At 36.5% G+C, this 27,305-nt stretch overlaps 1 protein-coding gene and 1 pseudogene across 1 annotated transcript in view; one reads left to right on the top strand and one right to left on the bottom strand.

Moving 5' to 3' along the window:
• Slc44a5 (solute carrier family 44 member 5) overlaps window positions 1-27,305 on the bottom strand; it is a 105,972-nt gene that overhangs the window by 25,649 nt on the left and 53,018 nt on the right. The window contains exons 3-7 of the mRNA XM_026409553.2: window positions 15,420-15,504; window positions 8,134-8,259; window positions 7,237-7,297; window positions 3,244-3,367; window positions 1,841-1,924 (exon numbers count right to left, since the gene is read on the bottom strand). Of these exons, the coding sequence (XP_026265338.2) occupies window positions 1,841-1,924; window positions 3,244-3,367; window positions 7,237-7,297; window positions 8,134-8,259; window positions 15,420-15,504 (480 nt within the window). The remainder of the gene's footprint in view (window positions 1-1,840; window positions 1,925-3,243; window positions 3,368-7,236; window positions 7,298-8,133; window positions 8,260-15,419; window positions 15,505-27,305) is intronic.
• Window positions 21,443-21,995, top strand: LOC113197195 (large ribosomal subunit protein bL32m pseudogene; annotated as a pseudogene).

Here is a 27,305-nt window from a genome sequence, read left to right on the forward strand (position 1 = left end):
ACACACTGCAGTCTGTGTTTAATTTCAAAAGACATTCCCTCTTAGAATCATAGGTACTTAAATATTCAATACAATTGAAGGATTATTCTATAGCATAGTCCAAGGGGAACAATCAAAAAAAGACCAGGGGGTGGGGAGAAAGCTACTTTTTATGTGTTTTAAATTCTTTCATAAAAATTCTAACAAAATAAACTAAGTCTCAGCCTATTACTACTTTGGCTGTTTATTATTTAAACAGATGAGAGCAGCAGAAAAACTGAAAGTAAAGGCAGGTGCTGATTTCATAGTGGTTAAGAGCGGTACCCAGGTACACAGAGTTTCAGTGTGTGTCTAGGTTAGGTGGACTGAGAGTCTATGGTAATGTACACTTGTTTAGATGAGAGTAGAAAAGCCAAATGAATAAAAAACACAGAAAGTGACAGTAGAGTCTGACAATAGGGAAACCAGTTCAAGTATTGATAGCATAAACTACAACGTCTGCTATGGAGATGTATTGTAACATACTGAAAATTATTATTGGAATTGTTGAAGACAAAGCATTGAAATGAGCAAATCTCACAAAATACTGTAGTTTTATAGCTCTAAAATTACTCAGCAATATTTAATACAATTTTAACTTTATCAAGCCCAATGCACTTAAATATATTGTACCTATCTTGTCCTCCCTCCCCCAAGTACTTTTATAACTGTTTGGCAAACTCACATATTTTGTGAGTCTACCGCATTCCAAGAACTGTTGTCAGGAGATAGAAAACTAAACATAAGTTGGGTATGATTACCATTATAAAGAGTAGACAGTTCATCAGAGGAAAAAAGCCAGGTAGATAAAATACCTAGTGGTAGGTGCTTTGTAGAAGAAAAGTGGATACTTGTATGTCAAGGAATGCATGTGTGCCTGCATGTGCACTCAAAATGGGTGTGAGGAAAATAGAGGGGAACAATTAAAACAATTAATTGACCTAGGGAAGATAAGAAAGGTTTCACAAGTGACACTATAACTGATTTTAAAGAATGACGTGGAGCTATTCAGGACTCAGACAAGAATATGGCAGGAAAGAAACAAAAGGGGAAAAATGTGTTGAATGGTCTGGGGATAGGCACATTATTTTACATATTAAAAATATGTGGTTAATTAAGGAACAAGGATGGAGATGACACTGAGAAACTAAGTGAACCAAATCATAAAGGCCCTTGGAAGTACCTAAAGAAGTTTTAATTTCATTCCTTGATCAGTAGGGAAGCACAGAAGCAACTTTTAACCTCTGGTAACTGACAAAGAGCCCGACAGTCATGACAGTCTTAGAATGTCAATCACATTTACCTACTTCGGGACAGTGGCTACATTTCTTTAATGTTTCTGGAATATAAATCTTAAACTTGAAAATTAAAAATCCCCTCTTCCATATGTTTTTTTCAGCTTCTCATAAATTACAATGCCTCTGATGATGAGGATGATAATTATTATGTGGAAAGGAAATATTAGAAAAAATAAGAATAATACTTTGGAGGTCAAGGTAGGGACAAATGAGAAAAAAAGAACCAGAGAAATAACACCATACACACTATACCATGATGAGAAGCACACAAGTATCATAGACGCAGAAGTCCTACAGGTACTGCTGCAGCTGAGTGCTTGAATGAGCAGTGTAGAATGTAAAATTTATATTTTTATAACTTCCTGCTAAGAGTGGGGATATTTCTTTGCCCCATTTCACCCTACTGGAAAAAACTGGTACTAAAAGATCTGAGTCAACCTTGTAGAATAAGGAATTTGAAGAATCAGTCTATAAAAGAAATCAGAAAGGGGCTGGAGAAGAAGCACCTATGTGTCTACACTTACAGGAGGATCCAATACCACGTCACTGCGTAGTCCTCAAACACTTTTGATCCAATTGACCTTGCATCAAGGATTTTATTGACAGCACTGAATTCAAAGAAGGAAAAATTAATAATTTTTTGGTCAATGTTAAACAGAAATGTTTTTATGATAAAAGGGATTTTTCAAGTTGCTGTTCAAAACATGTTTTTAGAAACCACATATCAGCAGTGACTCTTTTTCTAGCCACATGAAATACCTTTTTAGTAAACCTGCAAAGTTGGGAAAACTTCAAAGGTGGATAAGCTTGCCAAAGAGGCCACAGCTGCACACACAGAGAACATGGCTTTTGAGAACAATGCACAGATTCTTCTCTAGCGTATCCAATATATATATTGAGTATATATGCCCTCAATACTACAGAAACCTCACTGTAAGAAATACATTTAAATAAGGTCAGTTTGTAATTTATAAAATTCATAAAGTCAAGAATGAATATCATCTTTAGTTCTCCTTCGTATCGTCTGACAGCACTGTAGCAGTAAGGCATGATGGGGCACACCCCTAAAAGTACACAAATCCTTAGAGTCCAATCTGGTTAATAATCAAGGTGAATACACTCCTATAATACAACACTGTCGGCCCTTTCCATGTGACCCAATTGTAATACCTCCCTCTTTCCCCAAAGTCACCACTACTCTGACTCTTGTGATAATAATTTTCCAGTTGTTTTTTCATTTAACGCTTTTATTATCAATTAATGGGGGAAATTTAATTTAGTTCTGCTTCTTTTTTCATTTAATATCAATGAAATCATACTTCTATTATTATTTTATGAGTTATTTCACATAACTCTTTCTGAATTCACCTATGTTGCTATTCTAAAAATTCAAGAGCTGTACTATCATGCCTTTATACTACTTGCTAATGTCTTTCAAGAAAGAGAAATAACAATTTTAGAATACCTCAAGTTTTCAGTATTAATTTTACAACTGAGTTATGCAATGATACTCTGTACATGTTATGTTTTACACACATTGAAGTGTGTGAATATGTGCATCTAGGGAAATGTAATTATGTGTGTAGTAAAAAGAAACAGTTAATTTACTGCATTATAGTTAGTGCATAGAAACTTGATATATAGTGCCAATACATTTCCTTATGTCACATTTCTACCCCTATTCACAATGAAAGATTTGACCATTTTGAAAAACATCGTTGTTCTAATTCGTTCTGTTTTCTCCTTTTATCTACATGGTTTTCTTAATGAACACATATCAAGTTCTCCAATCTAAAGTGACATGTATATGTATATTTCATAATAACACATAATTCTTTTCCTAAAACCCCTAACCTTACAGGAGCTTTAATATTGGATACAACAACAGGATGCATCAACATTGAAAATGAAAATGTAATAAACATACTTTGAAGCCTCCCTGAGTTCTAGTACATTTCTTGTTTTTCCACTTCCATCTTCAAACAGCATCTTATTTCCTACAGTTAAAGAGCCATTTTTGGTTGAGAAGTCAGGCAAACACCTCTGGAGAACTGTAAAAGTAAATTAAAATTATGGTAATCATTTTTCTATTTCTGTCATGATGTCCTTCTTTCTTAAACTTTATTATTTATAATCAAATTCTTACTAGGTATTTAAATGGCTCAATATAGATAGCTAATTGCTTTTTACTTGATAATTTGAAGATTTTCTGGTAGTTCTAAAGCTGAAATAGAAAGCAAATATGATCACAATCTGAAGCTATGTTCTAAATCTTTTGGCAATTTTATACATGGTAAATATTATTTTTTACTTAGTATATTCACCAAATTGCCACAAATAAGATACATAACACTGGTACATATCACTTTAATAGAAAAGTTGCATTCATTTGTATGAATAAATGAGAATAGGCTTGCTATTAAAAAAATCTTGGATATTCCTTGAATGAAGTTATGAAAACTGGAGATTAGTGAATAATTCCTTGGGAAATAAGAATTGAATTATAATTATTGTAAAAGAACAGAAATTTTGTTTGTGAATTCTTAATAATATTCCTCCCTTCCAGATTTTTTATTTACACAGTATTTGGAGGGTGTAGAAATGGAAATTCTGAAGCTATCCAAAGAAGTTCACATTTTGTAGACTAGTATAACTTCTGAGTATTAAATTGCTGTTTGATCTCCTATATTCTTAATTTGATTAAATAGAATCCTTTCTTCTTTACATTATCTATTAAACTATTTTAAGACCAGTTTTAAATGAAGAGTTAAGAGGAATCAGAAATGGATTGTTTTCACAATTTTTAAGAAGCATTGCCAATTTGCATACATGGCTTAAAATAAAATATTAAAGCACTCAGTTCAGAGAAAGAAATATGTTACCATAAAGCCTTTCCTGACTTTCCTGGCTCTCTTTTTTCACCCACCTCCAACTTCTTTAGCTCTTATAATATGGCTGATTCTTCCAGTACCATTCCTAATTTTTCTCTTGCTCTTCACTCCCCTTCTGTGGCAAATCTAATGTAGTATTGTCCATCAGCTGCTTCACTTGCTCTCAGTCCAAGCAGATTTCTGCCCTGCCATGGAACTTGTTCTCCCAGAGACCCCCATGACCTCATCCCACTAGACTTGTTACCCAGAGTAGTGCCTGGCACTAGTAGAACTTGGCCAATATTTGAATGAGCTAACTTTTCTGAGCCTTTGACATGGTAGACACCACCACCTTTGTGAAGCTCTTTTCTTGTTTACATGGAGACATCTCTCCTACACTATCCTTCTTTTGGTACATTCTTTCCTTTTCTACTCCCTACGTATGAGTGTTCCCATCCTTGTTTCTTTCTCCTTTAAAAAAATTTTTTAGATGTTGAGGAACCTTTATTTTATTCATTTATTTATATGCAGTGCTGAGAAGCAAACCCAGTGCCTCACACATGCCAGGCAGGTGCTCTGTCACTGAGCCACAACCCCAGCCCTGTTTCTTTCTCTTAATATTATTTATTTCCTTTTATAAAGTCTTTAATGGGTAAACTTTATTAGTAGCATAGTATCCCATTGAGTCCTGTAATGGTTAATTTGAATCATCAACTTCATTGGATTAAGATATTGCAAGGATTAAGAGGCTTATGGGTGTGACAGTGAGGGTGTGTTTAGGAATGATTGGCATGTGGGTCAGCCAACCGAAATGGAGACCCTCTCTAAGCATGGGAAGCACTGTCCAATAGGATGATGGCTTGTATGGAATAAAAATTGGAAGAACAAGGAAGCAGTCCCAAGGGGTTGTTGGATCCTCTTAGGTTACCAGACTCTGGTTTCTTCACTCCTCATATAGAATTCTGCCAGGGATTCTCCAGACTATGGAGAGTCTCAGACTAGGTTAGCACCGGTGATCCCTCTTGTTCTGGGGCTTCAGCATCTTGGACCGTGCAGCTACTGGTTCTTTCAGCTCTCCAGCCTGCAGATGGCCATTGTGGACTATCCAGCTCCTGGTAGAGTTAGCCAATCTAATAAGTTCCCTTTCTATAATTATACTTTCTGTTGATCCTGTTCCTCTAGAGAACCCTAATACAAGTCCTACGATTGATCTGCGGTTAAGAGGAGTTCAAGTTGATTGCAATGTTTCTTTAATCTCTCCCTCACTAGGCTGTGAGAGGCTGTGCCTTATTCATTTTGTATCCCCGATGTACATTTTATATTCTGCAATGTAATCTAATACTACTTGTAAGGGCAGGGATGTGTCTCATATACTGTATCTTACATGACCAATGATTTATTTTCATAACATTTTTAACACTGTTCTTGGCTACAGACAGCTGTTGCTTAGGGCATCTTGGTGAGGCAGGTTGCTTGCAGGACCTTCATCTTTGCTTCAGGGTCTTTAGTGACCCAGAGAAAAGTCACAGAACAATAAAGACATGTGCTTGGTGGAAGCTTCTTCAGAGTACTTGACTTTCTGCATAAGCTGATGACTATTACCTTTTCTTCTGTATTTTATGTTATGTATATTGGATGATTAAATTATAAAAAGAGATATGAAAATTATTTACATGATGAAAGATCTCAGAACTTTAGTGGAATGGGCAGCTTCACATGATACTATTTTGACAGTGATTTAATTCAGTTTACCTGAATTAAATATCTTTCCAGGAATGTCACCATCTCAAATAAGAAATAAACCTCACCATTTAGAAGGACTGCAGTGTATCCCTATTCTAAGAGAAACACTCTATCTCCAACTTTCATGCTAACTGGCTGAATCTCTCCACTTTTCTTTTAGAGCCTGATCCCACAGCTACCACTGTTGCTTGCTTTACAACACCCTTGAGATTCTTCTGGAAGCATCTGCCTCCTTAGGTTAGAGTTTTTGACTGCACTCTTTTCAACCCATGCTTGGTAGAAGAGTGGAAGAAGCTTTGTCCTACTGGACTCCCACCACCACTGTTCTGACTGCTAGTGCACTACCCCTGCAAGGAAATTTTCAGTGTGGTTCTCTGGGTACATGAAAAGTTTCACCTATTTTAAAAGCTATATATACTAATTGTGGAGAAGTGCATAAATCAAAAAAAAAAAAGAAAGAAAAAGAGAAAAATGCCACCCCAAACAACCCTTTAATATTTGGTGTATTTCTTTCTGATCTTTTTCTTTGAACATATTTTTTTTCATTTTTGTTCATGCTTGTCACTAAAGTGTATATAATAATTTGCATTTTCACATCATAACATATATGTTAATGTTATTGTAATATTTATATTTAATAATTTTAACATTTCTTTTAATGAATGCATCATGATTTATTTAAATGTTCTCTTGCACTTGGATATTTTAATGTTTGTGCCCCACTTCTCTCTAATTACTTTGAATAAACACTGTAATAGATATCTGTAAATTCTTTTTTTTTTTTGGTAGCTAGGATTATATCTTTAAGAAAGGAAAATAAGTGGTTCTTTTCCCTAAACAAAGTATCACTTTAAGTAAAGTTTAAAACTTTAAAGAAATAAAATGTAGACTCATTCAGGAGACATAAATATTTCCAATATAAGATCATAAAGACAAGTATCTGCCTTGCTCTCTAGACCCCAAGGCAATTCTGAACAAACTTTCTGGTTGAATCCAGGTATGTGTGTGTATGGGTATACATGCTTGTAGAATTCCAAATAATCAGTCAGACTGGCTTTTAAAATCAACTTTCAATCTTTTCCATGTGTTTATGTAGCAACACCCCACAGCCCAGAGTGCCAATGAAATGTCTCTGGCTAGAGTCAGGAGGATGGGCTTTACCTCAGACTTCTTAATGAACTCTGGGACCTTGGGCCAGACATAGAAACATTCCTGATCTTAATTTCATCAACTGTGAAACATGGAAATTTAATTAAATTACTTCTTGGTAGAATCTGTGTTTCCAAGGTAAAATTATTGATACTTACAAGGTTTGCTTGGAAAAATTGCTGCAGGGCAGTCATCATCCAATAAGACTTCTGAGATGGGCTGAAACAAAGGAAGAGTGAATTAAATTGTCAGAAGTCATGTGAGGACTACTTTTATTCTCCATATAAAAGTTTTATTCCTTCCAAATGTAACTCCATAAATCTCATTGTTCCAAATTACTTCCTCCCAATAATAATAACTATAAGATCATCACACACAAATTATTGTTTGACAAGCTCTTTTAAATGCCCTAACCATGGTTCAATCAAATCAACAGTAATACAACCAGACCCTCTAAAACCAAAGCACACCTGTGAAGGTGTGTGTCTTTGTTTTAGCTATATTCTGGTGTCTAATACATCACACCACCACTCCCACACGCCAGAAAAGAACATCTTCTCTACTGTAAAAATCACTAATATTATTTAACATAATTAGGCTTTAGAAATCCCTTATAAATCTCAAACCTAGATAGGTTTCTTTTGTTGTTGTTTAATGAGTATTTATCAAACTAGTCTTGGAAGTAAAATTTGTATTGTTAAGTTACTATGGGGCTCCATCACACATAATGAAATGGTGATTGCAAATTACATTAAATCCTAACTCTTCACAGCAAAAATTTCCATCCAGGTAGAGAATTTGCTGGTGCCAGAAAAAAGTTGAAGATAACTTACCAGACTTAACAGCCTGTCTTAACACTCCAAGTCTGCACAATAATACTCTATAAATGGGGTGTGTGTTCATGAGAGCACATATGCTTTGTGTTTTAATGGAATGGTGCCTTTAGTAATCATTTCTTAGATGTAGGGGCTTGTCCAGTAACAAATGATCATATTACACTTGAGACTGAGACAAAAGTTAAATGCTTCTCTAGTTGTAACCTTAAACACACATACCTTTTCAGGTTCAGCAGTAGGCTGGCAGAATTGACTGTAGTATAACCAATCACTATTATTTCCTTTGTACGAAATTTGTATTTCCACGTAGGTTAAAAATTTTTCTGGGCACTTGGAGACACAGATCTATGAAGAATAGGAAAATAATGATGGCAACTGAAATGAGAACAAATCAGGAAGTATCCATAAGGTGAGACTTGTGAATTGTCCACCAGAATAAAGAGCAAAGCACTGTTTTCTATCAGAAGGATGTAAACCAATTTCTAGTCTTATTGTAAAAAAATTAAATTCCAAATACAGAGTTATCAAGCTCTACTCCTTCCTTTCCAATGTTGATGCTATGTTAAAACAATCAGGTGCTATACAGTGATGAGCTTATTGTTAGCTTTTGATTTTAAGATAAATATAGATTCATAGGTAGTTTTAATAAATAGATTCCACATCTCTTGTTTCCCCCCCAATGGTAAGAGTTTACATACTTATAACAAAATATTACAATGAAGAAATTTATATTGTTACAGTCCACTAAACTTATTTAGATTGCACTAGTTTTATATTCACTCATTTGTGTGTGTCTGCATGGGGATGTAGTTCTGTAAAATTTATCACATGTGTATATTTATGTGACCATTACCATAGGATGATGATGGCCTTTTTTTTTTTCAATACTAGGATACAACTCAGGGGTGCTCTCCCATGGAGCTACATTCCCAAGCCTTTAAAGAATTTTTTTGAGATAGGATTTTGCTAAATTTCAGAGGTTGGCCTCAAACTTGCAATCCTCCAACTTTAGACTTTTAAATTGCTGGGATTACAGGAATGCACCACTTTATGCCTAGAAATGATGGATTTTTAAATAAAACTTTAAAAATGATTTTATGAATTAGAGCTAAGAGTATAAATCAAGATTAATTTTGCCTGTATACTTTATTCATATGCAGAGTTAGAATCTTGTGTCCTTTTCTAAATATGAATAAGATGGTAGTTTAAAATGTTCTGAATGTTGATAACTTATGCCATTACAATAATTAGTGACAGTGAATTCTCAAAATATGATCAGAGTTTTATCCCATAAGAAATGAACAATTATTTAGGGCTACTTGCCACAATCAATCATTATTATAGTCTTTTCCCAACACCATGTAGACATGGGCAGAGAGGCCGTTCGTGTTATCATTTTATATTAATGAACTTGGGGTACTATCAGTGCCAAACCAAATCACTCATTCATGGAGCCACCAGGAAGTGACTGCAATTCAATTAGTAATTCCACAAAAAGAAAGAATTACTGTTGGTTTTGCTTTTATTTATAATTAAAAAAGAAAGAAAGATCATCGTAAGCCATCTGAGCTACAGTTAACCATTAAACATCTCTACTAATTCAGTTTCTCCTTGTGAACTCCTCCTTTGCCCTGACTTGCACCATCTCCACATTGTACTTGGTAATTATTCTCACGGGCTGACCCCTATAGGCAGTTAGGCAAAAAAAAAAAAAAAAAAAAAAAAGGCAAAAATACTTCTGCTGAGCTGACATCTTTTTTCCTTCTTTTGGGTCGTGTTTCTTCTATACACAAGGGTATTTAGTGCTGACCTCACAGCTGTTACTAGGCTAACTAAGTGGTCTCCTCAAATCTCAAGTGAACATCGTCTTGTTACAGCAGCAATCTAATACCTTGTGGAAGTTTTGACAAGGTAAACAGCCCATTCCTTAACACTCACACCTCCGTATGTATTTTCTCTTTCATAGTCTCTCTCCCCCTCCCCCCCACCTCTGTCACTCACACACACACACACTTATATACCTCTTCTTATAGTTTGGATGTAGAATGTCCTCCAAAGGCTCATGTGTTGGCTTGGTCCCCAGTGCAGTGATATTCAGAGGTGGGGCTTTTGAGAAATAATTGGATCATCAGCACTCTAGTGTCACCAATAGATTAATCCATTGATGGATTCATAACTGAATGGGTTATGGGATGTTGTAGAAATTATAGGAGGTAGAATTCTACTTGAAGGGAGTGGATCATTGGGGGTATGTTCTGGGGGACTCTATCTCTTCCTGACCCCTCACCCACTTTTCTCTCTCTCACCCTTCCTGGCTGCCCTGAGGTGAGCAACTTTGCTATGCTATGCCCTCCCTGCCATGATGGTCTGCCTCACCACAGGCCCAGAATCAACAGAGCCAAGTGTCTATGAACTGAAACCTGTGAAACCATAAGTCAAAATAAACCTCTCCTCCTTTAATTTGTTTTTCTTTTTTTTTTTTTTTTCATAGCAATGGAAAACTGACTAACACACTTCTGGAGAAAATATTAGAGGTGTCACAGGTACCCTTCTAAAAAAGCTGAAGAACTATATAGGGTGTGTTCACACCATCCAACCTGTCCACATTTTTGGAAGATGATTAAGGTTATCATCAATGCAAATATCAAAAGTTCACTCTGATTGCAGTTAATCTGAATAAATTAACATATTAGGAGATATTTCCCAGGCTTGATTATTTACTCAAAAGAGGTTGAAAGATAACTGAACTAGTTCCCCTGTTGGATGCATTTCAGTGGATTTATAAAAGTGAGCATTTAAAAAGCGAATGCTTTCATAGGCTTTAAATGATGGTAGGAACTACTGAGTTGGGATCATGACAATTTCTGCTCTTACAAATACACACACCATGTGTACCACACATAAAAGTGCTGTGAATGCAACACATAAAAGAAAGTAATTAAAATGGTAAAATGTGGTTTGTTAAAGAGAATCACATCAAATTTCATTCCAGACACAAATGAGCTCTTAAAATGAAAACCAACACAGCAACTGCTCTTTACTCTTTCTTCTATCAGACCAATTTGTTCACTTCAAATAGGGTGCTGATTAGTAGCAATCAACATATAATTAGCCAAAAATGAAGGTCACATTGAGGTTGGGTATCCTAATTGATCTCAGTCTGTCCTTTAAATGCCTGTGGCACATGTCTGGACCATGCTGGCAGTTATCAAAAACTTAATGCATAAAAATATGGCTCAGATCAGTACCATGGCCTGGCAAACTAAGTGCAGGGCTGCATTATCAGCATCTAAAACACATCCTGACTCAACTCTGATTCTCTGTATACCACAAAGGGCACTTCAAATGTAGTTCTTTGCCCCTATTTTTATAGCTCTAATTCATATATGCTAAGCACTCTAAATAAATTAGAATGTGGTCATTGGGAGGGTGCATTGCATTGGAGATTCAAACACTATATTTGTTATGAAGAAAAGATGATTTAGTAAATAGTTTATGAAAAATAATAAATAAGCATAATGTGTACTATTGTTTTGTTTTGTCATATTAATGACAGATTTGTATAATATGGTAGAAAAATCTTTAACTGAAGTAGGAAGATATTAATTCACTCATTTATTAATTTATTCATTCCATAAATATTGACTTGTCCCTTATGTTGAGACTGTTCCAGGTATTGGGGAGTCAGAAGTGAACAAAACAAATGAGAACTTTGCTCTCAAGCAGTTTGCCTTCTAGTAGGGAGAGATGTATAACAAATAAAAAATAAGCAAATGTTTGTTATAAGATAGGACTAAATGCTATGGGAAAAAGGATAGAAAAGAGGTTAGATGGGAAGGGATGGCTGGGTGAGATTCCAATCTTAAATAGGTAGGTCTTTCTAAGAAAGTAACATTTGCTTTGCATTTGTAACATTTGACATGAATCAAGCCTTACAGTCTGGAGGAAGAGGATGGGAGGGAATGGAAATGATAAAATCAAAGGCTCAGAGGCAGAAGCTTTCCTGGGTCCTTTAAAGAACAACAGATGTCAGTGTGACCTGAGTGTGGCGAGCAAAAGGAGTATCAGAGATGTGTGCTCAGAGAGTTGGTCAGACCAAAAAGGATACATAGAAGTTATTGGAGCATTTAGGCGAAGAAGAGAAATCATCTTACTTACATTTGAACAGTCCACATTGGCTGCTGGTTTGGAAAGAGACTATAGAAGAGCAGGTCCACACAAGGACAGAGTCAGAAAGACCACTCGGGAGATCACTCAACTGATTTAGAAAAGAGATGATGGTTCCCTGAGAAAGGGAAGCGGTGGTGGCAAGTAGTTTTGTCCAGAGTAGATTCAGAAGGATGACCAAAGGAATTAACAGACAGTTCAAGCATGGGTATGTGAGAGAGGTATCAAGGATGATTCCATGGAATTCGGTACTAATGTTAACTGAAAGAGAAAAGACTTTTGGGGGTAGGGAAGAAATTTAGGGATGAAGTCAGAGATTAGTAATTCAGTTTTAGACACTTAAAATTCTGTCAACTAACTATACCTGTAAAGACACTACACAGGTGGTTGAATATAATTTTTCAGATACAAATTAGAAAGGGAAGCGTAGGTGGTGTTAATTCCATGATACTAGATGAGATCACCAAGAGTAAATGCAAAATTAGAAGAGGAAGTTTGGTAAGGAAAGAAACTCCAATGTTTAGGAGATGTCAGAAAGATGAAGAGAAAACAGTAAAGGAGACTGATAGGAAGCAACCACAGAGCTGAGAGAAAATACAGAAGAATCTGTGCCCCCAAATAAAATGAAGACAGTATTGTACTGAAGAGAGATTAAACACTGCTGCCAGATCAAGTAAATGTGGATTGAGAAATGACTCTTGGTCTAATAATAGGTACATCAGTGGGTATAATTTGCAAATTAGGAATTGAAGTAGGGATAGAACCCTGGATGAGACTGAAAGAAAAGGATTTAGATCCCCGAATATAGATCATCTTTTGGAAAAAAAAAAAAAAGAGGCACAGAGATGTGGAGCAGTAGCTAAGGAGGTATATGTGATCAAAAAGATTCTTTTAAGATGTAAGGAAGAGCAACATGGTTGGATATTGATGGGGAATGATTTAGTGGAGAAGGGAAAATGATAATGAATAAAAACAGGATATTTCTGAAGTGAGATGATCCAGGATGCGAGACAGGATGAGATCTCATGCACAAAAGGAGGGGCTGTCACAAGAAGCACAGGCAGTTCTCCCACAGAGAAGAAAAGGAAGGATGAGTATATGATATGAATGAAGGCACATAGGCAAGTGGAGGTCAGAGCAGAACTCTTTCAAACTGTCTCCTGAATGTTTGTACTTTCTCATCAAAGCAGGAAGCAAAATCAGGCATGGAGGCTGGGAAGGTTTTGAGGTTTGAGGTAAGAGAGAAAGGTATGAAATTGTTTTCTAAGGAAGTAAGCTAATGAACAGACAGGGGTCTAGAGCATGGTTGTGGAACAGCAGTAAGGACCCACTTGAGGTTAGGCCCTAAATTTAAAGGATTGTTGTGATCTTTTCCAAGATCGTGCATAGGAATAGGCAGAAAATCACATTTAACCAGAAATGAGATTTACTACATTGAAGTGAGAGAGGGCAAAGGAATTGAGAGTATGTATAAAGTTGCAACTTTTAATAAGGGGTGGAGGAATCTAAGTCAGGTAGAGAGGGAGATGAAAAATCAGGGAAATGAGGCACACTTTGAAGGGGGGGGTAAGGATCAGTGGTTTGTACTTCCCAGTGAGGAAGAAGAATCACTAAAGTGGGAATATTATAAATTGAGAGGACCAGACAGTAGGATGCTTGAAATTGAGATTGTAAAGAGTGGTGATTATTGTTACTGACAAGGTCAAATATTTGACCTTGACCTTGGGGGCTTAAATAGAGGTGGTCACAGAACTAAGATACCAAAATCCTAAGTGACAGAAATAAAATTTCAAAAATTTTTAAGGGAGATGAGTAAGCAAAGAAAGTGGATCTATAAACTAGCTCTAGTAAAGATCTTTGGGTACTATTACTGGCACATGAAAGCAAGAAAAAGCATGTCTGTCAGAAGTCTACTAAGCTTTGAGATTGATGAAATGCCAAATAAATTAGAGGCTAGCTTAGAAAAGCCTGCATCTGTCGAAATATTTTTTGAGGCACTAAACATACACAACAGAAGTTGAGCTTCAAAGCTATATGACTGTCTGGAGGGCTTTGTCTCCGGTGCTGAGCAATGGTGGGGCATGGAGCTAATGGACAGGAAATAGCCTCCGAGGTGGCTCAGCAAGAGACCATATAAGGAATGGATGAGGAGGAGCCTCTCATGGAGCATAATTCAGGTCAGAGAAAGGACTGCTTTCCATCATCTTGCACCAGAGACTATTGTGTGTTTATCACTTCTCCCTTTCTGAATGGGAGTTTATATTCTGATTTTCCTACACATCCCCCATTGTACATTTAGTGTCAAGATCTGATGGAGAGAACCATCCATCACCCCTAGAACCTGGAATGCCAGGACTTTAAGTAAAGAAAGCACTTGGGACTTCTGATTCTTCTTTCAGAAGAAGAAGGGTATTCTGGGAGCCAGAGGAGTAGACTATAGAAGACACAATCAATTGTCCATTGAGGTTTGTGACTCTTGTTCCATGGAATAGGAGAGGCCATTCATTTCTGAACTACCATTGCTTGATTCCTTCCCTCTTGCATCTAGGGATGACCATACCTAATTTATCTCTATGGCATATGAGTAAAATTGCAATGTGTAACTCTTCTGATCCATGGCTTCTTAAAATGGGGTCGTTAGCGGGGGCATGGTGGCACACATCTGTAATCCCCGCTGCTCAGGAGGCTGAGTCAGGAGGATTGCAAGTTCAAAGCCAGCCTCAACAACTTACAAGGTCCTATGCAACTTACTAGACGTTGTCTCAAAATAATAATAAAAAAAATGGGCTGGGTGTGTGGCTCAGTGTTTAAGCCCCTCTAGGTTTAATCCCTGTTAAAAAAGAAAAAATGAAAAACAAGAGCAGGGGTGCTTTATTCATTCTTACTGTCTCCTTCTGGAAGCTGGATACAGGTGATGAAGAGGACTTAAAGGATGGCAAAGTCATGGGACAGCAGGAGCTTGGAGGAGAGTAGTCCACTGACCACAGACACCTGCCTTGTGCTCTTATGTGGTCAAAGGAGAACATTATGGTGTTAAGTCACTGAAAATCTAGTTAGTTATAGAAGCTAGCTCACTCTTCCTAATATGATAATGGTCATGAGAAAAATACATCCACTTGATTTGTAAAAGTAGGTGGTTGGATAAGATAATCATTAGGATTCCTTAGTGATTCTAAATTTTAAATTTCTGTTTAGTTTTGGTTTTCTATGAACAAACATGAGATCTTACTTATGTTTTCCCACCACACATACACAGAACTCAAATGCAATCTCTGAATTATCTCATCCAAAAATGCTCAGAATTTCTAACACCTCCAGTGAGTCATCTTTTCCCTTACCTGTGTGGTAGGGCACTGTAGGCCGAACAGAATGGAAGGCTTGGCACATTTTAACAGGTTAAAGTAAAACAAAATGGTCTTGTTCCTGTTAAAAAAAGAAAGCAGCGTAATATAATCTTTTTAGTAACCATGGGAATGTTCCATAACATTTCAGATCCCAATACTTTTAACATGTGACCTTTTAAAATTGACTTCATTTTCTCTAGACAATTGAAATGTATATTCAAACTCCCCTTTAAGTTACCTAATAATTGAAGCATTTTTTTGTAATTGTAAAACATTGAAATGATTAAATTGTCCATCAGCAAAGGATTGGTTAGATCTAAAACTGTACCTTCATTAAGAGGAATATTACAATGCCATTGAAATTAATGTTGAAGGACATAATGAATGAAAAAATTCACAATACATTAATTTTAAGAAGCAGCTTACTAAAGAGTATTAAAATATGATTTGATTTCAATTTTGTAAAAAGAGACTTGACAAATTATATTCGGGGAAAAATTATTTTATCTAAATATTGGAACCATATTTCTTGAGTTATTTTTGTGCCTTTATGTGTTTCTTAGTTAAAAGAAACACATATTACTTTGGTAATCCCAACAAAGATAGAGTGCTATTTTTCTCTCTGTTTAAAATTATAGTCAGTGGCAGCTAATTAATCACTATCTTTGTGTGGACTATTACTCTGCCATTCAACAAATCATGGTTCTCTTCTGAATCTCAATTTCCTCATTAGTCAAATGAAGACAATACCAAGCACTACCTACTTCACAGTGGTGTTAGGAGGACTAAGATAATGTGTAGTGGGCAAGACAAGTAGTTATCTAACTTCAGTAAACATAAGTAAAGCTTGGGGTATTTATTGAAAATCCTGATTCCTATTCTCCTTTACAAACTTGAGAGCCCAATGGCTGAACATGAGACCCAGGAAAAAGCAACAGTGCCCTTAAGCTCCCCAGTGGATTCAGATATAGGAGGCTTATAAATCACATCTTAAGAAACATAGCCCTAGGTATGAATGTTAACAACAAATCCCACCATTGTATTCAACTATAATGCAACAATAAAAACATGGCGGGAGGGAAAGGAAATACATTCCTAACTACTCAAGAAAAATATTTCCTAGCATTTTATCATATCCCCTGTGAATCCATGTGACTACATATATAGCATAAACATAATGGGCTGTGGAGCAATATTTTTCCTACTGGCTCAGAATTACTAAGAAGAATCCAAATCCATGGATAAAGAAAGTCCTCCACAAGGAACTGGGGCTAGATTCTTCTATCACTCTATCCTCTTCTTGCCCCTACATAAACAAAAGATGGAGTCAGGCAGGCAGATTGGAGCAAACAGAGTTGGCAAAATGCAATGATCAGAGTTAAGAGGACTTTCCCTCCCCTCCTCACTGAGGAGAGGGTGGGTTGTCTCTTCTCACATCCAAATTACAGAAGGATCTGAGAGAACCTCCCACAGAGACTGAAGGAACCTGAGAGAAGGGCAGACCAGGACCTCATTTTCCAGTTGAACACCTCCTTCTGTGGCAGATCTGCCTCTGTACCTATTTGAGAATGAAGAAATGAGACCCAAAGAGTTGAAAAAAAGTTAATGGAGAAGAAAGAAGGTAAGAGTGAAGCAGCTTGTCATGGTAGATAGGATGTGGAAGTCAAGTAAATGGATCTGAGCCCTCGTGGTGGTACCTTGCTTGACAGTAAAAGAATGTGGATACGAAACACCAGGAATGGAAGAACTAAAGGCATTTGGGGGGCAGCAAAACAGAGCTGATATTTCACATCAGACAACTATACAGCCACCCTGTTCCCATGAATGAGCCATTATTTGGATGCTTGCTATAAAGAGAGTATTGATGACCAATCAGTTATGTCTCAGTTGTAATAACAACCATGTGGGAGTGTGTCGGGGAGTGGTCATCAACGTAACAGACACTCATCTCCTTCCTTATCCTACCATCCCTCACTACACAGCAAAAGAGTTAGAACAAGAAAGAGAAAAATGAAGTGAAAGAGTAGACCAGGCCCCTTCTCCCATTCCAAGTTTCTTTGCAGGGTCAAACTTGCAAACCAGCTGGAGAGGATTGGAAGAAATAAAATTTAAATTTAGCTACCCTAAGATTTTAATGATGTATCTGGAAACTATGCAACAGGCAGGGAGATATGAAAGAGCATGGTTAAAATCAATGATAGAATAAAAATAAACCTATTTTGTGCTTGTAACCCACTGACGTCAAATGGTTAATGCAGCTGGTTACTAATTCATACACAATATGCACAGGGAAACCTTAGAGATCCACAAGTGTCAGCTTGGCTCTCTCATCACTCAAGCAACTATACCATCCACACAACCTCTCCATGCATATGACTCAAATTTGTACCTAAATAAATAAACTACATGTCATGGATCTTGGGATCCCTAAGGAGAAGTTAAAACTGTGAATGGTAAATCAGTAAGTGTCAGGAGTCCACCATAGTTAAATTTAATTTATAAACTGCAAAATGCAACATACATTCAAGTTATTCACCAGATTATGTTATCCTCAAGGGTGCAAGCGATACTTTATTCATCTTTATGTCCCTACCTTGCCAAAATGTAGTCTAGTACTTGGCCCATTATAGCCACTCACAAATGTGGAATGAATGAAACCAATTCCAACATAAGACTTTTCAAAGTCTTAGTTAAAATTCTCTTTAAATTTTCAGTACAAATCTTCTGCCACTTTCTCTCATATATTCAAATTTCAGTGGATCTCACATTCCTTAGAGTACCAATTAGATGATGATGGTTGCAGCTGATCAATTCTGAGGGAGCAATTGAAAAAGTAACTCACTCTTTAGTGGAAATCATGTTCTCATCAAGAAATAAAAAAGAGAAACAATAGCAAACTGTAAGTTCAAGATGATGTACAATCTCTTCCTGAGCCATATTAAAATAAAATAATAAAAGTACAAAAAAAGAATAATCATCACTCTAGCTAAGGTTATGGAGGGTGAATCTGCTCACAAGTAACAAGAGTTCAACAATACTTATGGAAGTGCAGTGAATGATGAATACATCCTACAGGACCATGGAGAGGGGGAGGCATGAATTGCCTGTAAAAAATCATGAAAAATGCCGGACACAGAGTTGACAGTGAGAAATGTAGCCAAAAGCAGGAAGATCAATTGAGAGTTTACATATAGACCTGCACAGTAAATCACCGCCTCTATACTTCTCCTATACTCCTATACTCCTGAAAGTCCTGCATCTAGGAAAAACAAGCAAAAACAGAGATTTCATATTAAATGAACCGTCTGAGGATAACAAAGACTTGTGGATTGGATATTCTGGCCCACGTCCCTTTATATTATAGAATTTTGAAAGTCACTGACTGACATCTACCTGGCTTCCCATCAGCTCATGCTGTAGTAGAATTTGACAGCCAACGGAGACCCAACCCCAGACATAGTGCAGAGAGCTCCTTGGAAACCTGACCTGCAAACACAGCAGCCAAGAAAACCCACACACTCATCCTCAGCCTTTCTTTAGTAAGAATGAATGATCACTAACAAGTGGATGCTAATCCATGGCGGGGGTGGGGGAGGGGTGCATAGGAAAGGAGGAATTTTGAATGGGGCAAAAGGGTAGGAAAGACAGTGGAATGAGATGGACATCGTTACCCTAGGTACATGTATGATTGCACAAATGGTGTGACTCTACTTCATGCACAACCAGAGAAGTGAAAAATTCTGTTCCATTTGTATACAATGAATTGAAGAGCTTTCTACTGTCATGCATCACTGATTAGAACTAATAAATAATAATAAAAAAGAATGAATGATCAACCAGGAATATGAGGCAAATCAGAAAACAAAAGGAAAAGACTAAGGTAAGCAGACAGAATCTGATGCTGATGAAATTAATAAAATAATTTAAGGCACGCAGAGTTCTTTAACACACTTCTACTAGGTGTAATGGCACAAACCTGTAATTCCTGGCTGAAGGGATTCAATTCTCAAAACAATCCAGAGTATGACTAATAATTTTTAAAAAGAGGGCTAATAAAATGCAAGGAAAGGGCTGGGGCTGGGGCTCAGCCATAGAGGGCTTGCCTAGCATGTATGAGGCACTGGGTTCAATTCTCAGCACTGCATTAAATAAATAAGTCCATTGACAGCTAAAAATTATTTTAAAAAAAATGCAAGGAAAAAAGGCAGCAAAGAAATAACAAAAGAAAGTATTCCAGAGCTGACAAGGGTCATAGTTCCAGAGGAAAAAGCCACCAAGTATGTGAATGAAAAGCGTTAGAATTACTGAATGCCAAGAACAGCAGAACAGGCTTCAAATTTCTCAGGGGAATTTGTGTCTCAAGCTACAATTTTAAAGCTAGACTTTCAACTAAATATAAAGAGAAAAAGGACAATAAAATGAGAGAAAAGGGGACATTTCAAGGGACTCATAAAATTTTCCTCCCATTTTTTCTTAGGAAGGTAACAGAATGTTCTTCAAAACAAAGGGTCAGCAAAGAAAGGAACAGCCTTGGGACACAGGAAACTGAATGCAACATAACTTGTACTGAAAGAATTGTTGCTTATTTGAAATTAAAATTTAACTAGGTATTCTATATTTTTATTTGCTTAATCTGACAACTCTAGAGATAGGATCCAATCTTCTGAGGTAGGAAAGCTCCAGAATGAATGCCATGCAACAGGCCTTCCATTTACCAGGTCCTGAGTGGAGCTAAGGGACAGAGCTCTATAGATAGGTCTTCAAAGAAGAGGAAGCCTCTGCAAAGTAACGTGCATTAGCAGTAAACATGTTCCTGACGACCTCTGTTCAGGATAATATTTGGGAACAAGCAAACAAAAAATTATTCAAGAATGTTATTGCTCTATATTGAAGCAAAGTAAAATGTGAAATGATCTTACGATGCTATTACACTTGAAGGTTTTCAAAATTCTAGGAATGGGACCACCAGAGGAACCAGCTATCCCACTCCTCAGTGTATCCAAAAGATCTAAAATCAGCATACTATTGTGATGCGGTCACATCAATGTTTATAGCACAATTCACAATAGCCAAGTTTTGGAAACAGCCTAGATGCCCTTCAATAGATGAATAGATAAAGAAAATGTGGTATATATACACACCATGGAGTTTTACTCAGAAAGAAGAATTAAATTATTCTTTATATTCTGAGTAAAATTATATTCTGCTGGTAAACAGAGAATATTGTACTAAGGGATATAAGCCAGACCCCGCCCCCACACCAAATCCAGGGCCAAATGTTTTTTTCTCATAGTTGGAAATTAAATCAAAATAAGGAAACAATGAAGGAGAAAGAGAAAGAAGGAGAAAAAAGAGGGAGGGAATTCCATGAAACTAGAGTTGAGGAAGGGGATTGAGGAGGGATGGGGAAAGGGAGGAATATGGAATGCATCTGACCAAATTTTCTTACATACATATATGAAGATACTACCGTAAATTTCATCTTTAGGTGTATTCACAATGTAATTAATTTTAAAAATATATAAATAAATAGAAAAAAAGATCAGTCGAGTAGAAATATATAATAGGCAGGAGGGGGAAGAAAGGTGATGTACTAGGAACTGAAATGGAGCAAATTATATTCCATCATTGTGTAATCATGTCAGAATAAACCCCAATATTATGTATAACTATAACTAACTAATAAAATTTGTTTGAGATTTGATTTTTAGATTAGAGACATGATAGAAATGAAAATATAATAGCCTGGCAGTGAATAAAGATTGTACAATTAAGACCAAATCAAAGTCCTTTATCATTGCTCCCAACTTCTGAAATTGACCTACCAACAGAACATGCTGGATTCTGTTGAACTGCAGGACTGACCATAAATGGTGACAAATTCAAGCCTGTAAAAGAGTAAATACAGAAAGGTAGAAGGGCAAAGGAAAAGGGGCAGGAGGGAAATAAAAAGTGCGGACCTAAAGAGGTGTCAAGATGCTGTCAAAATTTAGCAGAAAAGGAAGACGGCATCTGGCATGCTGTTGACCATGGTGCCTTGGTAGCCCACAGCATGTGGACTGCTCTAAAACTCTTGAGAGCTACTGCAGCAAAAACGTCAACAGAGCTGGCCATGGTTTCCAGGCCCTCCCTGGAGGCCAGCATTAGCAGTCCTGGGTCCAGCCATATTTAAAGCACGGGCAAATGATACCAGTGGAAGTAAGGAGAATTCCAGCCTTTTGGATGACATCTTTTGGATAGCAGCTCCTCCAAACAGACACAGCATTGAAGTTAAACAGCATAGGACAAGAAACCCTCAGAAACTTTATTAAATGTGAGAATATAGACATTTGTTCTGAACATGGACATCTGAAACAGAAGTATGTCCTTTGTGGCTATTACAATGAGAAGGTGAGCAAGGAGACCACAGAAATCAGACAGCAGTTAGGGAAACAAGAAGGGGGTCCTTTTAAGGCTTCTACAGTAGGAGCTGTCATGCTGTACAAAGGAGAGACACTACATGAACACAATCAGGGCAAGAGGATCATCAAACAAGGCAGGAAATGGCCACCCTCATTTCCCCAGAATTGACATCAAAGATATTAAAAGGATAACTTTACAGTAAACCATTTTTCCTGGAAACAGAGGAAGAGTCTTGATTTTTATGTTGTGATTGTTTTCTAAAATCATCAATAGAGTTTAAAATATACTTTATAAGAAGTTTGATTTACGTGAAATAATTTAAATAATATACTGTGAGTCAACTCTTAAAACGTTTATGCAAAGGCTCAATGGATAAATATATCTTTTCCTATTACGTTCTGGGTTTTAAGCGAACATTAAATTTTCGGAACAAAAATAAAACAATTTATAGTTCAAAAAATGTTAGAGGGCTGGGGTTGTGGCTCAGTGGTAGAGCACTTGCCTAGCACATGTGAGGCACTGGGTTGGATCCTTAGCACCATATAAAAACAAATAAATAAAATAAAGGTTAAATTCTTAAAAAAATGTTAGTAGAACAAGAAGTAGAGGTCTAGTATACCATCAAATGGGACCATCAGGAAATCTAAAGGTAGCAATTTAACTAACAAAAATGGGAGGAGAAGGAGGAGGAGAAGAAGAAGGAGGAAGAGGAAGTAAGGGAAAGACATAATATAAATGAGCTCAGTCTTTGTTTTCCTGAGCAGATTCAGTAGATATCATCTAAAATTAATAAAGCACAAAATAAAAGGGTAAGCATATCATCTAAAGTCATATACATTTTAAAAATTGCCAGAAGAACTAAAACCAGAGGAAAAGATTATCTCTGTGGAATAAAATCAGGGTGAAGAGTCTTAGGAGAGACGACTATTAGATGGATGATAAGCTCTCCATTACTATTTGATTTGTGTTCACAGGCATATATTATTTTGGCACAAATTTTAAAAATTAAACTAAGTTGGGGGTCTGGGCTTGTATTGGGTTCAAACAGATTTGTGGGACTCTCTTGCAGTTCTGTGAAAGGTCCCGCAGTGAATAAAGACAAAGTTGTTCCTGTTTCATGGAGATGCCAAATTGAACACAAAATCTCTTTATTTATTTATTTATTTATTTATTTATTACATGACAATAGTGGAATGCATTACACTCATTATTACCCATATATAGCACAATTTCTCGTAACTCTGTATATAAAGTATGTTCATGCCAATGTGGTATGTGGTATATATGTGTATTAGGAATTGTAATGCAAAAAAAAAGAGAGAGAGTACATCTACAATGGCATAATTTGAACACAAAATTTAAGTGGAAGAGCTCTCGCCCCTCCATCTTCCATTTTCCTTATCCGAGCCACATCCTGGGGGAAGGGTAGTTCAGTCTGTCTGATTGGGTGACTTCAGACAATGTTCCAAGTTGTTTTAACACAACCTTTATAAGCTGAAGTTTTTGTAGTAGCCAGAAGGTGGCATCAAAATCAATCAAGTTCTTTTTAGTGGAAATCTCAAAGAAAGGTCTGTAACCCCAGTGTCATGAACAACTTCCCTGAGACTGAAAAGGCAGAGAAAGTTACACAGAATAACAAAGCACCCTGTCTTGCTTTGAAGTCTCTCTTTCATGTATCTTGATATTTTAGAAAACTCCCAGAGTTTCACCTCGAGTTCTTTGGTTTGGTATAGATAAAGCACAAAAAGCCAAATTCTACATTTCAAATATGATCACACCCCTCTCTAAACAGTGAATTGAAGTTTGGTTCTAAGGAATGTCTTTCAGAGGTCAGAATCAACGGATTGCTGTAAGGTCATCATGACACTAAAGAGAACAAATATTGTAATGGTTACAGTCTAACAAGCATGTCCCTCTGGTTTGGGGCTCCATCAATTGCTTATCCATTAATACACATGTTTTTCACTGTGGCACAAACACACAAGCTTATGTATTTGTGTACTTATTTTTATTAAATGATAACTTTTACCAGCTTTGTTCAAGATTTTTAGGCCTAGGTTGAACATGTTATAATGGAAAACCAAATTCACTGCAATCTTTATCAATGTGTGGCCTAAGGAGCGCAGAATCTGGAGTTGGAACATGCTATTTAGTAGTCTGTGGGACCTTAACTTTTCTGAATTTCCATTTCCAAATTTTCCAAATGAAAGTAATAATGATAGTCGCTAAGCAGTGTTGTTAGGACTTCCATGGTAGGAGCAAATCACTAATCTGTGTGGCCCCTTTGTTTTCATTCGTTTAGTAATGAATTTTGTGAGTACCTACTACAATGCCAGGGAGTCTCTTCGGTGCTGAAGACACAGCAATGAGAAAGACAGAGAATGTCCCTCACCTCAAAGAACCATGGGCCCAGTAGAGAGAGTTTGGCAAAGTCCGCAAGTTAATAATCACATAAATTCAGGGAGCAAAAAGTACCCATGGTAATAAGTCAGGATCATGTGCCCAAGACCAACTGGTGTGTGTGTGTGTGTGTGTGTGTGTGTGTGTGTGTGGCTGCTTCACAGGGGACAATAGCATCATGCTTCATTTTAAAATTATGTGCTGTGCTGAACACACTGCATTGGAATCTGTGGCTTCACTGACTATCTCTGAAAACCTAGAGGTTCTCGAAGATTAACAATATAAAAGGATCTTATTTACTGGATATCGAAAGCCTAGAATATCGAAATCGGACGACATTAACAAATGATGTGGTATGGAATATAGAAGTGCTTTGCAAACAGGTAAGATGGTGCCAGTTTCTTCTAAATTACTGTCCTCGTTTAACTTTTGCATCATTATAGGGAAATTAAAGCCTGGTAGCATGTGTCCCAGGCCCAAATGTCAATGCTCAAAGGCAAAGTCAGGATTTGACTGCAGGGTATGTATTCTGACAACATTTTCTTTTTGTACTTTATTTTTTACAGAAAGGACTTTAATAGCTAAGTTATTCATTGTCTCAGCTTATATACTTTTTAAAAAAGTCTTGATGTTTAGAAAATTTGAGAGGGGATATAAAAGTAATATATATATTTTTGGTAGAAAATGACAATGCATATAAGCACATAAATAAGGAAATAAAACTTACTCATACCTTTATTTCATAATTATAGAATTATACCTATAATTATATTTCATTAATACATCTCATTTCATTAATTTTTTTTCAAAAAAGAAAAAATGGAAAGCTTATATTTTTCTGCATGCATGCTTATTGTGAACAATTGAAACAGTTCACCATGGGGAAAAAAAAATCAAGAAGAATAGTCTTTTAACAACGTAAAATGGATTCCATTACTCTTGTGCTGAACATTTGTCCATGTCCTTCCCCACATTTATAAATAATCTAAATACTTTGGAGTATTTAGAGTGTGTCAGAACCACAAATCTGGTCCCTCCTGTTTCTCATGTGTCTGCTTAAGTCCTGCCTCTTTGTTTGCTATATTCCAGCTTTCTTGCACTTCTTTCTACTCCTAGAGAATCACATGCCTCAGGACTTTTGCACCTCTTGCCTCTGGCTTGAAAGCTCTTCCCTTTCTAGTCTTCCTATCTCAGTTGAAAAGTACAACCCTCATCAAAGCCCTCCCCCAACCGGGCAGCCATGAGGGACCTCCCTTTCAGGGAACACCAGTCACTCTCCATCAGGCTTCCGGTTTTGTTTCCTTATCACTATTTGAAATTATCTTGTTTGTTTACATCTCTATCTCCAATTATTCTTTCACTGAAATGTAAGTTTCACGAGAACAGATGGTTTGTCCACTGTGTGCAATCTAACCTCCTTTAGAAGACCGTCTGGGACAAAACAGGGGCTCAATGAATATGTGAATAAAAATAAAAAAATAACACCTTTTGCTTAGAAATAATTACTGTAAAGCATATGTGTATCCTTTCAAACTTTTTTCCTTGCACATATAGGTGTTTTTATATCTGTGACTATAAGATGTACCAGTACACAAACATGCCCACAAAACAAAATTATACTTGTACTCTATTTTTTTAATTTAACTTTTAAAAGTTTTTTATTTTGAGGTAGGGTCTCACCGAGTTGCTAAGTACCTCCTTAAGTTGCTGAGGCTGGCCTTTTATTTACGATCCTCCTGCCTCAGCCTCCCAACGCTGGGATTACAGGTATGTATCATTATGCCCTGCTCATGCTCCATTTTAAATAACTTAATTTTTTGAATTAACAATATATCATAGGCACATTTCCATGCCAAAAATATATTTCTATGTGACATTTTCTTAAAGATTAAATGGTATGTTATTATATGACTATATCATAATTTGTTTACTCAATCTCCTATTGGTGAACATTTAAGCTCTTTCCGTTTTCTTTGGTTTCGAGTGCTTCCCCAAGTCTTGTGTTAAAGCGTAGGTCCCTAGTCTGTGGGGCTAATGGGAGCTAGTGGAACCTTTAAGAGGTGGGTTCTAGTTGGAGGAAGGTAGGTCATTGAGGGAGCGCCCTTGAAGGGCATATTGGAACCCTGGCCCTCTTCTTGTCTCTCTCTCTTTCTGCTTCCCTGTTGCCTTGAGGTGAAGACGCCTCCTCTGCCAAGTGTCCCACCATGATGTACTGTGCTACCTCAGGTCCACAGCAACTGGACCAAGTGACTATCAAGTGAAACTTCTGAAAATATCAGCTCAAATAAACCTTTCCATTGTGAGAGCAATGGAAAGCTGAGTAACACAGCACCTATTATAGTAGGAAATGTATTCAAATTTCCATGAGATAAGTTTCTAGGAGAATCAACAACAGCATATATGTTTGATAATATTTGAAAAAAATTGATATCATATCAAATGAGGTGCTTATTTCTCCTCACTCTAGCCAACCCTGGAAATTTTAATCTTTTAAATATCTGGCATTCTAATACTCAAAAAATATTATATCCATTAGTTTGTTTTCTTTTTTAAACTGTACTTCAACAGTTTCTACTGTTATTGTTCGTTACGTTACTTCCCATTTATGGTTTTTGCCTCTTTTTATATTAGATGATCAATCATCTTTTCCTTTTTGATCTTCTAGTAGCAGCTCATATTGTTGTTATTGATTGATTTTTAGTCAGGAATATTTGCTTGAAATATTTAATTTTCTTGGATTGCCTCTTATCTAGATTGTAACTTTGTTTGGCAGTGACTTAAGGTAACTTACTTTGTGTGGTAATATTCCTTAAAATTGCTCATTTGGGGGGGATTTTAGCATTATGTTTAAGAAAGGTTGTTTTACTGCATAATTCTATAAATATACCCTACATTTTCTGTTGTTGCTTTTCTGAATTACATTGTATATACAAAATCTTTAGTGCTTCAGTGTTTGTTTTGAAGGAAATTTAAATATATAAAAGAAAATTATAAAAATATTAGTGAAATATAGGAGAATGTTATTTTGAGGGAGGAGGAAAGCAATTAATACAATCATGATAAACTTCAGGAACTATA

This window comes from Urocitellus parryii, chromosome 11, assembly GCF_045843805.1.
Source record: "Urocitellus parryii isolate mUroPar1 chromosome 11, mUroPar1.hap1, whole genome shotgun sequence".
NCBI classification, from domain to species: Eukaryota; Metazoa; Chordata; class Mammalia; order Rodentia; family Sciuridae; genus Urocitellus; species Urocitellus parryii.